The sequence below is a fragment of the Typopeltis vanoorti genome, chromosome 19 (genome assembly GCF_054136105.1).
Source record: "Typopeltis vanoorti isolate ZY-2024b chromosome 19, IOZ_Tvanoo_1.0, whole genome shotgun sequence".
Lineage (NCBI taxonomy): Eukaryota > Metazoa > Arthropoda > Arachnida > Uropygi > Thelyphonidae > Typopeltis > Typopeltis vanoorti.
In genome coordinates this window covers 35,928,078-35,942,503 of record NC_143567.1, presented here as the reverse complement: position 1 = coordinate 35,942,503, position 14,426 = coordinate 35,928,078, and the positions used below count along the sequence as shown (strand labels likewise).

Below are 14,426 nucleotides of genomic sequence, written 5' to 3'. Positions count from 1 at the left end.
AAAAAATAACTATATAGTCATTGTATCTACAAATTACACAATATGAGCTCAAAGAAAATTCTCTCACTCTCTATTCTTACAGTTAAATTCAATTCTCCGGGTTAACATGAAATACTACACAAAAATATTAACATAGCACTCAGCAAAAAAGTTCTTTAGCTTCACTTGACTAAATGGGACCCCTCTTCTGCAGCATTTATTCCACCATCATTCTTTTTATCTTCCTTTATTATATATCAAAATCATGAAATTCCTGGCATAAACCCTGCAGGATATTATAATAGTAACGATGCAACTTTTTCATGTAATACTAACTTCCTGTAGATTATATGTGAAGATTCCAATATTATCATATCATATAAACACTATCTCTCTGAAAATATTTCATGTTGCTCCTCTAAAATGCAAATCAATACAATATAACAAATTTACCTATATACTTAAGGGGTGCCCCAGGTATAGAAACACTCCTGTGATTAAACATTAAAACATGATATATATATATATATATTCAAAATTCATTTTTACTTGGTTGGAATATTATAAAAAAAAGGTTTAATGACTATTACCGAGAGAAAAGATGACAAGATATATTTAAAAAAGATACTACTAGTTTACTAGTTTCGTTACATGAACATCCTCAGGTATCACAATCAAAGAAGTATATAAAAAATTACAGACTTAAAATTGTACTAACAGAACAAGTATAAAAAACAGTAGCGTGTTTGAAAAAAATGCAAGCATGAGTTCCAAACAAACGAATACTACGCGCTGTCACGAGTGCGCCAGTACTGAACAGAAGCAACGTGTGCATCAGAGAGATTGTAACTCAGGCTGTTGTTGATATGAGAGGAATCTAGAGAAATTTCCCTAGATTCAACAATCTTTCTTTCGAGTTCATCATAGCACACATGGATGTTAGAAGTTTGAGTCCAGTTTACAATGTGCTGGCGGCCTTCATCTGGATGAACACCGTAGAGATATCTTCTATAACAGGACTAGAGCTAACGCTCTCTCTAGCCACGTTCTCTTTTCAGCTAACTCAGACTTTAGTGACTCAGAATTTAGTACAGAATTTAGTATACAGACCATCGTACCACAATATGCTCAAGGACAAGTATGCACATCAGAGATGCTTGTCTTCCACCCCTGGAGAGTCATGGAATGTTTGGGGTCTACAGATGGGTACTCTTGAGATTGTCTGTAAAGAGATGGATAGGTATAAAATTGACATCCTGGGAATTACAGAGACCAGATGGAATGGAGAAGGTCACTTCAAAGACAGGATGCTAAGCTAGTTATTTACTCAGGTGGTGACTCAAAACATTATGGGTAACTGTGATACTGAAGACAGCTCAGGCAAGAAGCCCTCTTGGTTATAATCCCATTAAGATAGGATACTTTCTATTAGACTTAAGGCTCAGCCTACCAGTGTATCAATTGTGGTAGTTTATGCACCCCCACACGAATAGGCCTGAAGAAGAGAGTGAGGAATTCTATGAAAACTTACAAACTGTTTTGGACTGCCTATCAAGGACATAATGAACTAATAAAAAATAAAAATTATGGTACATTGGCCATTTCGAATGGGAGTCATCTTCAGAGGGGGCGAGAGAAAATAAATTGGTAAAACTGGTTTCAACACTGTCTTGTATACAACTAGTTTAGTATTTTGGCTAATTTCTCTCTTATTCCAAATCAATTTATTAAGATGACTTCCTCCCATAACAGCTTTGCTAATTCTGTTGTCTATTCCCAAATTTAATTTACCATCTTCACTAAAAATTGTGCATAAAGATTATTTTCCCTCACTCTTCTGAAGATGACTAAGTCAAAATGGCCCATTCAACATAATTTTGTTTTTTTGCTAGTTCATTCTTCATGGAAGTCCATTATGTCACACAGTATGTATTCCACTGTTTTTTAAAATAATTTTCCATATTTTTTTATCTCTATTTTGTTCCCTTCTAATTAAGAAAAAATTTCAATACTTTTTTCATCTACATTAAAGGTTTTAAATTCCTTTTGTAAATTATTTTTCTCAGTGGGTTCGATTCCTCTTGTAATTTATTCTTTTAAGAGTTCGGGTTATGAGTTAATCTACCAACATTGCTCTATTAAAATTATGTTCCAAAAATTTTAAAATCAACAAGTCAAGAATATGAAGATCTTACCTAAGGTATATCTAAAAAACATCTTTCATGCAATCACATTTTTAATATATGGCTGAATATATATTATTATTATTACATGACACCTCCAGGGAGTCCAAAGACTCATCGAAGGAAGGTACCTACTCTGCAACTCTCTTTCTCCACCAATGCATCTAACACCCACCACTACCACTAGTATTTTCACAGACAATCACTAACATTCATGTGCACAGCAGGATTCAAACCTATAGCCTTTTGGCTGGAGAGCGTAAACGCTAACCACTCAGCCAACTATGCCGGCATAATATATATATAAATATATATATAGATGTTACGGTTAAAGTGAATAATTCCTAGAGGAGTCTGGTAAATGTAATAAAAACATTATAGGTTTTCATTCTAAATAGAAATTATAACAGCTTAGGATAGGTTAGTTTATAATGAAAAAAAGTAAGGAAAGTACTTCTTTTGCACTCAATGAAATCAGAAATCATTATAAACTAACCTAACCTTTATTGGTTAGGTTAGCTTATAATAAAAAAGTAAGGAAAGTACTTCTTTTGCACTCAATGAAATCAGAAATCATTATACACTAATCTAACCTAACCTAAACTAACCTGGATGTTGCATGTCGAATCAGAGTGTAGTCATAGTTTGTCATGGGCAGATTAATGGGGATGAAAGATAAACGTTGTTGAGGGCAGAGCTTAGCAGGCAGATAAATGGGGATAACAAATAAAAGTTGTTGTGGGCAGATGAATGGGGATAATAGATAAACATTGTTGCTGTACCTCTTTCCTCATCAATGGAGAAAAACACTGATCACTTCCTCTCTGATTTATCTATTATCCCCATTTATCTGCCCGCAATCATTAAGTTCGGCCTGCAACAACATTTTTCTTTCATCCCCATTAATCTACCCACGACAAACTACGACTACACTCTGGTGTGACACGTGACATCCAGGTTAATTTAGGTTAGGTTAGGTTAGTTTATAATGATTTCTGATTTCATTGAGTGCAAAAGAAGTACTTTTCTTACTTTTATCATTATAAACTAACCTAACCTGTTATAATTTCTATTGAGAATGAAAACATATATACAAAACCAATAAACATGTTTTTATTACATTTACCAGACTCCTCTAAGAATTATTCACTTTAACCGTTAATTATTAATAATAACTGGATTTATCACTTTAACCGTAACACACACATATATTACTATGTCATACTGATTATCAGATCTTACATTTCTGTCTTCTAAGGCACTTTTTTCTTATCAATCCACCTAGATCTTGAATTTCCTTGGAGTCTTTTTCCTGCCATCTTGTGCATTACTAACTTTTCACATCCCATTCTGTTCAAGTGGTCATAACACCTGAGATTAGCTCTGCTAACAATGTTAAGTGCTTTCCTAATATTCTCATTTTTAATATGATATTAATGATATAAATATAATTTTTATATTATATACTAAAATTGGTTCGAGTTTCATTTCCAACCCAGCTCTCAGATCCATTAGTAGTTAAAATTGGTTTCAATACTGTCTTGTATATAACTAGTTTAGCATTTTGGCTAATTTCTCTCTTATTCTGTATATAAAGTTATCAAGATGACTTCCTACCAACCAGCTTCACTAAAAATTGTGCATAAATTGCTGAAATGTTTCACTTGCAGGATGTGGTTGATATTTTCAATGTTTCTGCCCATTTTCATTGTCTTTGTATTACTGATTTTCATACCAAATTTGTTACACGGTTATTTAATTTACTCAGGAAATCCTGTTGATCTATACTGGATTTATTTAGCAGCATAACGTCATCTGCATAAAATAAAGAGCTGAGATTAACATCTCCAATTTTCATATCAGGTTTAATACTACTTTTTTTTCATAATGTGATGCATATAGATGATAAATAACAGTGGAGATAATATACACCCTAGTGACACACCTGAATTAACATCAAATCATCTTCCTGTACCTTCTTCAATTCTAACTGCTGACTTACAAATCACATACAGATTAAGTATTGCTTGATATTATGTCCCATTTACACTGTATAACTGAAGTGTTTCGAAAAGCTTTTCTCTTGGCAAGTGATCATATGCTTTTCCCAAATCTAAAATATAAATAGAGATCCTTGATATATTCCCATAATTTCTCAACTATCTATCTTAAACAAAAAACCTGATCGACAACCTATATTTGATCTGAACCCAGCTTGTTCTCCAAGTTATCCTTCCACAATTTTTCTTAACTTTTTCTCATAAATCTTACCAGCAGTAGAGAAATTCCTCTGTTATTCTCACATTCAGTTTTCTTTCTCTTTTTATAGATGGGTACTATGAGAGACCTACTCCAATCATCTGGAATTCGACCCTCTGATAAGGCATCTGGATTATGCAGTAGCCACTGTAAAACGTTTATATCAATACCTCCATATATGAGCATTTCTGGTCAAATATCATTTACTCCAGCTGCCTTTCCACATTCATGTTTTAGATGTCCCCCACCCCAATTCAAGAACCTATATGAATTCCTGCTGAATGCTTTCTACCACTATGCTGTAAATGCTTGTTCTGCAATCTTTCGAAGTCGTTACTCCACACATCCAGAATATCTTTATCTTGAATTTCTATCATCTTTGACTTCATTTTTTATTTTGTATGTTCTTACTACAGTCTTCCCATGATCTTTGTTTAGCTAGTTTTAAACAATGCTTTGCTTTCTTCTATTCTTCTCTTTATTCTCTAAAAGCACAAGATGACTTACTTGCCAGGAACTTTCAAGACCGCCTCTTTAACTTCCAGAGTCCACCATGAAGTTAGGAACTTAAAGAGGCAGTTACATATAATGCAAGCATGCATATTTCTGTTTGTTTGACTGTTCCTACTCATTCATTTAGTTTGTCTTTCTTCTCAAATTCCTTAGATCACAATAAAAGAAGATGAAAGTCTCACTTGACTTACACTTGGAAATATCTTTCGGCAAGTTTCTGAAAAATGTCTTCCCTTCATGTGCTGGAAGTAGGGATGAAGTAATCGTTTTGAACAAGAGGAGTACATTTAATTGAGCAGTTCAAAAAGCATTTACAAGAAAAATAACTTTACTGCAGATTCCATTTTGCTACATGGAACATATGCCACTTGTTTACCAACTGAACACATAACATTCTCACTGATATTGATTTCAATAATGAATACTGTGAGTAAGCAATTTAAAGTAATTATAATACTGGAGGAAAACTCACATAAAATACTTTATTAAGCATAGAATTTTTGCCTTAGTATCATAGACATCGTCAGTACAATAACACAAAATGGCAATTGAACATTAACAGAATATTATCATTTAGTATTTTACACGATTTTTCTCCAGTATTATAATTATTTTAAATTCTCACTAATAAATGAAGGCTTGATACATTGTACTGACTGTTAACATTAACTTCACAGTTTCAACTTGGAGAATAAGAAGATAAAGATGCATACAAAAAGTTTTCTGAAATCAAAGAATATAATTCAGCATTTTTCCCCTCAGCTCTCCTTCTTTCCTTCCTCTCATGCTTTCTGGCTAGCATTTCGTATTTGCTAAGTGACAGCTGATTAAAAAATTCACAACTCATACATAAGACCATTGCAAAGATCCAAAGTGAAACTCAAGTAACAAGATGGCAGCTTTTACTACAGTGATTGTATGTAAAAGTGTATAGTACTACTATAAATAAGCATACAATAACATATGCTATCAATAGTACATACATCAGGTCCCTAAGGAGTGTAAGCAAGCGAGTACTAAGCTTCTTTTGTATTGCCACCACTTACTGCAATGATGTTACTAAACAGAAACAATTTAAAAAAAAATTACTTGCATAACAAAACATAAATTCTATTTATGAAAATTACACTCAATTTATATACTAGTGAATGAACATAAGTGAATCATGATTATGTGAGATTTTTATATACTACTTGGTGTAAGACCACAATCCTGTTGCTTATTAGAGGTCTTAAAAAACCTCTAGAGAGAAGCTTTTCATATTACTGAAAACCCTTAGTTGTTCCAGAATACTAATAATATATAGGTTTTAAATCTTCTGTGAGTAAGACTCACATAAAGACCAATGAATTTAGCATCTTTATCTGGTTATATATAATTACTGAATATGGTATGAGGTATGGTACTGTAAAAGTTTTTTTTTTTAAACATATTTAAGTGTTACTTTTTCATCCTTAAAGAGAAAAACAGGCATTTTTTTTTTTTGTTTTTCTAAACCTTATTTGACTTACTTTGTTGTGATCGTGAAGCTGATCGAGGAGAAAATGGAGGATCTAGAAAATTTCTTTCTATATTTTCACCACTCCCTGATGCAGCTGCAAGAAGATTATCTTGTCTTTGTTGCAGTCGTTCTATCATATCATCAATAGTGGCACGACTTGGGTCCCCAAACACATCAATTGGTCGCACAGGCTCAAGGATTTCACTTTCTCCTAAGCATCATTAAAAAAAAAAAAAAAAAAAATTAAAACTTATGAGAATAATTATATTCTTATAGCTAAATGCAGTCATTCTGCTTATACTAAATGCACAAAAGCTGCAGCTTTTGTGCATTTAGTATAAGCAGTCTTCAACTTACAGAGGTTACGTTTTGATAATCCCATTATAGTTGAAAAGATAATAAGTCAGAAATTACTATTTGAACCATAAGGATATGTCAACAATTAACATGACAATGCTAAATGTGTAGTTTTTTTTTTTTTAAACTAATTTGACTATTTGTATAATTATAGTTGAACTTGGTTATAATGAGCACCAGGGAAGAACTGACAAAAGTTCCTCATTATAACTATTATTCACTACATCAGCGATCAGTTAAATCTACCTCCTATTTTCTTTTAATTCTCAACAACTTGATAAAAAATAGATTCAAAAAAAGAAAAGTATTACAGAGAAAATATAATCACATACCTAGATATTGTTTGTATGTATATATATATATATATATATATATATATATATATATATATATACACAGGTAACCCTCATATAACGCCGATGTTAGGTTCCACAAAAATGTCGCGTTATGCGAGACTCAGATCACATAGAAAAAGTAGGGTTAGGTTCCGAAATCGTTTTTTTTTAAAGATTATATAAACAATGACATATCCAACAAAAATACATTTTTATTTAATTCAGGTAATTCATGTAAGTTAAGAAAACATATAAACCATGAAACAAATACATAGTATAAAATTATAAAAAATTATAAATTGTACATAAACTTTATTGCACATAATACATAAATGTTTTAGGCAAAATTAAATGAAGTGTACATTTCATTTGTCATTACTTTCTTCACAACTAACATTTCGTAGATGTTCTTTATTTACGAGTGGCCGGACGTCGTCATCACTTGAAATCACTTGGACATAATTTGTATATTTCTCATTGCATACTTCGGTTGGTTTAGTTATCAAGAAGTCAGTAATAAGATCTTGCTGTTTTTTATTGCAATTTTTTATTAAGTTCATAATACGGAGCTAAACAAATATCCAATTGTCTCGTGAATTTTCCGGAGCGCTCTATTGGGAGATCATTATCTATAAAATAACTTTCTTGCCAAGTCCAATCCTGCTAATTTCTTTAAATTGAATTCTTTAATGGATTCATCACAATCACAATCTTCGGTAGAACTTTCCTCGCCATTTGGTTCGACATCATCTATTAATTTTACCAGTTCCTACTCATTTAAATCTATTTCTCTATCAATTAATTCACTAATTTAGTTTTCAACCATATTGCAAAAGCGCTCTAAATGGCCATTACTGTAAATTTTTTTTTTTTTTTTTACAAAAAAATAAAGCATTACATATTGTATGTAACTCGCCAAAAAATAAAGTGCTCAGCTTGAGATTAACACACCTATGATTTTTAATGCGCTTTCCTGGCAGAAAACGAAGAAAATTTTCAACAATAAATACTTTATACAGTAAATAACTGATGTACATGCATGCTAAGGGGTATTTTCCCCTAATATAAATTCGCTACTTATAACTACATGCGATATGGGCAGACACAAATTTAACGAAGATAAAATTTGATTTTTAAGTCGCGCGTTGAAAAATATATGAAAAGATAAAGGGTTACTACAGTTTGTAGACCGTCTTTTATCGAAACTGTGTTGTATAAGTACCGCGTTCACAAGGGTTACTACAATTTGTAGACTGCGTTATATCGAAACCGCATTGCATATGTACCGTGTTATATGAGGGTTACCTGTACTTGTAAAATTGTAATACACTTCATATTAAACACAACGTATTTGTCCATAATTTTAAAACCATAGACTTATTATTAAATACAGTTTGTTTCTCCATAATTAAAAACAATACTAATTAATAATAAATGTGATTTCAATTATCCAGCCAACTGTTGTTTCATACAAAATTGGTGCATCCAAACTGTTTAGCAAATTTTTCTGCTCGAGACTTCCAAGATCAGACATTATACTGAGAATCCACACTTCTTTGTGCCACGAACCATAGAATGCTTCATTGACATTTGTAAGCTTGTACTTTTTAAATTTTTTTGCTCTGGTTATGTTGTTTTCCAGTGCTGATATATAAACATCTTTATTCTTTCACAATGTCAATACTATTGAAGAAGACAAAGAAAACTTTTCATTCACTTCAGCATTTTTTGTGAACTGAGAGACACTTTTTTAGCAGACATGATTCCAATGGACGGGTTCATTTTTAACTGATTTTATAGTCATGGCAGTGTTTGGGTAAAGTAAGAGAGGAGAGCCAGAGGCTCTCCACCTTGTCACTCTAGTCAGAGAGGTATGTAGAGTGGGGATGGTTTTAATATATGCTTAAATAATTTTTAAATAAAAAAATAAAATAAGTTAAAAAAATCAAAAAGTTAATTTAATTTTACTTATTTAATCTCTGAAGGTATCTGTGGAATAACTATAAGCAACAAACTATGCGATAACCAGTAATTAACTTCAATGAAAGTACATATATTTCGTACTGAAAATAACAGTACATCAGTATATAGCACAGGTGGCCAAACTTTTAGAAGTTGGGGACTACTTACCTAGTGAAAATATCTCTGCGGGCGACTATAGATGCGACCAAAAATTGTGGAATATTTTCGAGATTTTTAAAAGTTTATAAGGCAATAAATATAACAAAAAAATAATAACAATAAAAAATACAAAAAACTAAATAAAATTATACAAACAAAATTGAATATTTTAATTTAATTGGATGATACTTGACATCGCATAGATGCAGCTAAGCGATCATAATCAGGATCGTACAAACTTAAAGAAATTCGTAAACACGATTCCAGATGTTGATCACTTTGCTGCGAATTATGCTTTCTCTTAATAGCATTCATACATGAGAATGCTGATTCGCACTAATAAGTTGATCCAAAAAATGCGTTAAAATAAGCGACGATTCTCCAAATATTTGGATATTTACTTTTGTGGATCAACTTCCAAAAACTATTATTTGAAGCAATTGATTTGAGGTGGATATCGCATTTTATATTTATAATTTCTTCTTCCAAATCTACTCTATTTGTGTCAAGAAATTCATTCAATTTTGAAGCTGTATTCTCAGCATTAATATTTTCATTGAAGGGATATGATAAAAAAGCGATATCATCGGGTTTACTGATTCCTACAAATCTTACCTCAAATTCGTTCATTAAAAGTGTTATGCTTTCAGCATGTTTATTAAAGGTGATGTTTTGTATATCCCTTGACTGGTCGGCCAAATTTTTAAAATTATTATTATTATTCAGGCCTCCATGCAGTCAAAAGATTCATCGTGGGAGGTCCCTCCTAGGAAACACACAGTCTATCATACCACTCCTTAAATGCATCGACCGTTCTCGCTCTCACCACTCCATCAGGCAATGCATTCCACGGTTCAACCACTCTCCACGCAAAGAAACCACTCCTCACCCTCTTGCTCACAGTTTCCTTTCATAACTTCCAGGGATGGCCTCTTGTCATCACTCCTTCCCGCTGTTCAACCAAGCGAAAGAACTCCTCAGTGTCAACCCTGTAACCACCTCTCAACAGTTTAAAAGTCTCAATCATATCACCTCTCATTCTATCCACCAAACTCTGAAGTCCACATTCCCTCAGCCGATCCTCATAACTATCCTTGTACAGTCCTGAAACAATGTTTCAATTCGTACCGATTAATTGTATTTCAAGCATGTTTTATTTTTCCTTGAATGATTTTAAGGAGCTTATCATATGTGATTGTTTTATTTTTTCCTTGTAATTCTAAGTTTAGGTTATTTAGTTTTTCTGCAATGTCACAGAAAAAGGTGAGGTCAAGTAGCCATTCCTTATCATGTAATTCTGGATGTGAATCATCTCTTTTTTTCAAAAACGAATTTATTTCTGGAAGAAGTTCTCTGAATTTTGCTAAAAATGTGGTGCAGCTTAACCATCTTATGTCACTATATAATAATAATTCACTATGATCACTCTCGCATTCTTTTAGCAAAGCCTGAAATTGATGACGCAGCAAGTTATTTGATCTTATTGAATTAACAATTTTGAAAGCAACATTCATAACATGATTGAATTTCAGTACTTTTGAACACAAGGCCTGCTGATGGATGATGCAATAATAGTCCACAAAACTTGGTATATCTTCATCGTTTTTACAAAGAGTGACGAAACTGATTTTATTACCTACCATTGCAGGCTCTGTCCGTAGTTATTGACACCTAAGTTATGAATTGGAAAACTTGTATGTACAATGTAATTCTTAAATAAATCATAGATATCTTGACCTCTTGTTCGTCCTTGAATTGGAATAATGGTTAATAATTCTTCTGTGGCCGACATATCCTCAAAAACCATTCGAATAAAAATACATAATCGTGCAGTACCACCATAATCAGTAGATTTGTCAAACTGTAGTGACAAAAAATTGCACTTGTTTATGTTTTCATGCAGAATCTCTTCAAGGTTTCGGCTGGTTTCTTCTGCTCTACGCATGATTGTGTTTCGTGATAATGACATCTTGTTAATAGCAGTTATTATTTCTGATTTATTCTTAAAATTTTGAAATACTATTTCACCAGCTTTGATGAAGGCTTCTTTCCATAATTCTCCATCTTGAAACGGCTTATTACGTTTAATTAAAGTTTCAGCAACTTTAAATGATGCAATTGTAGCAGTCTTTGTGTTTGTATTATACTTGACGAAAATATTTTGTTGTGCTGCCAGTAGTGTCTTCATTTGATGTACCTTTGCTTTTCTTAAGGTAGTGCCCTGTGGATAATCTTCTTCATAGTTTTTATGAACAGTTCAATAGTGTTTTTCAACGTTTGCTTTTTTTCGGTAAAGCCACATTCGCATTGCAAATTATACATACGCATTTGTCTTTCATCATAATAAAGAAAAAATGTTCTTCCCATTCTTTATGATAGTGATAAGTTTTTATTTTTTTCACACTTGTTCTTAGCTCACTCATTGTTATCCTTAATTTTATTTTATTTTATTTTTTAACAATACTAATTGCATTCACTTGCTTAATTTAAAATAATATACACTAAAGATCGATAAACGGAAAATGATTTCATGGGATTACTCGGTACTAAAATACTAGATAATCGGGACACTTTGGCTGCAAGAGTCTTGATCAAGAACAATACACAGATGGACTGTCAAATGCCAGTGTGCACGTCATAAAACATGTTACCATTGGGTGCGTTCAGAACGAACCGTCAAGTGAACGTTTCTGGATGAAGCAAATCATGTGACTGCTGTAAAGCGATGGCTTAGTTGTTAACTGCTAAATTATAAACTTTACATCAGATTAGAAATAAATTAGTTTGGCATGTTTGACAATTTTTTTATCAATTAATAATTTTGATTATCATTTATCTATTCATTTTCAATCTATTAATTCATTTAATTTGCTACATTCGTTAAGAAACGAATAATTTACTACATTCAGGTGCCTTGCAGTCGACGTCATGGCCATCCCTGATGTATATAGTGTGCAAATCAAAGAACAGAATACAAGCTCACAGCAACTGTTTTTAATTGGTAAACTGATTGTTGTATGTATCTTGGATTCCTAATCTTTGATTTGCCTGTTTCTACACACTGATGATGTACTGTTATTTTCAGTATGAAATATCTGTATTTTCATTAAAGTTAATTACTGTGGTTATCGCATAATTTGTTATTTATTTATTTAGTTTTAATATATACTTATATGTATATATATTGTAATATATATGAGTTTTAATACGTACTATGGCCAGAGAGGTATGTAGAGGGGGGATGGGTCCCAAAGGCAAGATTAAGTTATAAAGTGGAACGTAATCTGATGCAGGGGGTCATAAAAGCTAAATCACTCCTTTCATTTTTGCCTATCCCAAGAATTGGGTATTCCCCAAAATTTGTATGGTATATCCATGTAGTATACTCATTATGGCGTTTTGCTCATTACAGTTGTGATCTTGTTATTTCTGTGCTTGTTATAACAGTTTGACTGTAGTGGAGTAATAAAATGTACAAATCATAACAAAATGTTTGTATATAGTACTGTACTGCAATAAATAATGAGTCACAAGCACACACAGGTCTTCTATACATTTATCAGTAAAATAACTGGATGGAAACACATAGAACAAAAGTAATTCTTCATAGCTGCTGCATTATTAATTGGACAATTCCCCTGAAGAGGCAGGGGAGGTTAGGTAATCAACAACAAATTCTTCAAATTCAGGAAATGCAACAAAATGTTCTAAGGATTATTCACCAGATGCATAACTTGTGGAAGGGCTCATCTTCAGGGAATAAAGTAACAAAGAGGAGTAGACTACAGTAAAAATTTGTATATTATGTCCGACTTAGTCTACACAGGTTTCCTTTTCTTTTCTGCATAAATTTCTCTGTAGCAAGCAACTGCAGCTTGAATCATTCTGTCCCCTTTGAAAAATCTCTCAATGTTTTGAGATCCATTCCCTCAAATAACTAAAGTGACTATTAACACGTTTGCTACCATGCTACTTCAGCATAGTCTGTTCCCGCACGCCGAGTAATTTCACTTCTTCAAGGTCAGTACGGTAATCTCGTTGCCGACGGTAAGCATCATACAAGTATTACTTGTAGTTGGCAGCGAACGTATTAAGAGGTGAATACTTCTGCTAATTTTTTCAATGTAAACTTTTTTTTTTGGAAATACTCTACTTCCTGTTCTTCTACTTTTTTCTTTCTTCTTTTGCAGCATCTATCCTTCTAATTCTATTAGGTCTTGTTTGAGAGCTGTTCTTTCACAGCCTCCAACAAATGCTCTACATCTTAATTTTAAGCCTCCAACTCTTTAGTTAGCAGCATGATCACATCATCAATCTCTCATAAGGCTGTCTCTTTCACATCCTTTGGCCGTCAGCAGCTGCTTCTAAACACCATTCATACACTGCTGTTACTGCACTTCATGTTACATCTGCATGATATTATATTGCTTCCTCTGAGGGTTTTCTCATCTTCAGTAGCAGCAACAGCATGAGCAAAGTATTTCTTAAACAATATGCCTTGCAGACAGCAATAACACCCTGGTCCTAGAAGAGGGAGGCGGTATTCAGTGAATGTGTTAATGAGATGGCTGTAGTAAGCAGATAATTTCTTTCGTGAAGAGATGGGATAACGTTTATGGTCTGCAACTGTCTGCTGGTCAAATAAGGAGCACCTCCACTTTTCAACCAATAGGTTGTAGGTATAGATGTTTGAGAATCTCATAATTAGGTGGCAGATAAATTTCACTGCAAAGTTTGAGACTACTACCTTGCTTAGTAGGCCTGAAGTGGCTCAAAAAAGTTTGATTTTTGATCTCTAGAATAGAGCAATTCTGGATTACCTAACCTTTGCCCTTAGGTAATCCTTATGAAATCCAGGTTTTTTTCAAACCTTTCATTTGTGAAATTCACATACAGTATAGAGTTTAATGAGATGCTTTATATCGATTTTTAGCAGAAATGAGTCCTTAACTCATATTTAAAATTAAAAAAAAAACATGTTTTTTCAGTCTATTTTTTTAAATGATTTTTTTTTTCTAAAGTCATTTCTCAGAATCTTGATAGCATTTCAAAACTAACTCACCAATTGTCACACTCTCCCCACATTCCACTTCAATAAACGTTATCTGGAGAAGTTCATCTCAGTCTTATTCCAAATGTGAATTCAGAGTATTTTTACCTATGAATTTTCACATTATC

The 14,426-nt window shown here is 32.7% G+C and overlaps 1 protein-coding gene across 1 annotated transcript in view; it reads right to left on the bottom strand.

Moving 5' to 3' along the window:
• BRWD3 (bromodomain and WD repeat-containing protein) overlaps positions 1-14,426 on the bottom strand; it is a 451,316-nt gene that overhangs the window by 184,317 nt on the left and 252,573 nt on the right. The window contains 1 exon segment of the mRNA XM_090409588.1: positions 6,446-6,646. Within this exon segment, the coding sequence (XP_090265714.1) occupies positions 6,446-6,646 (201 nt within the window).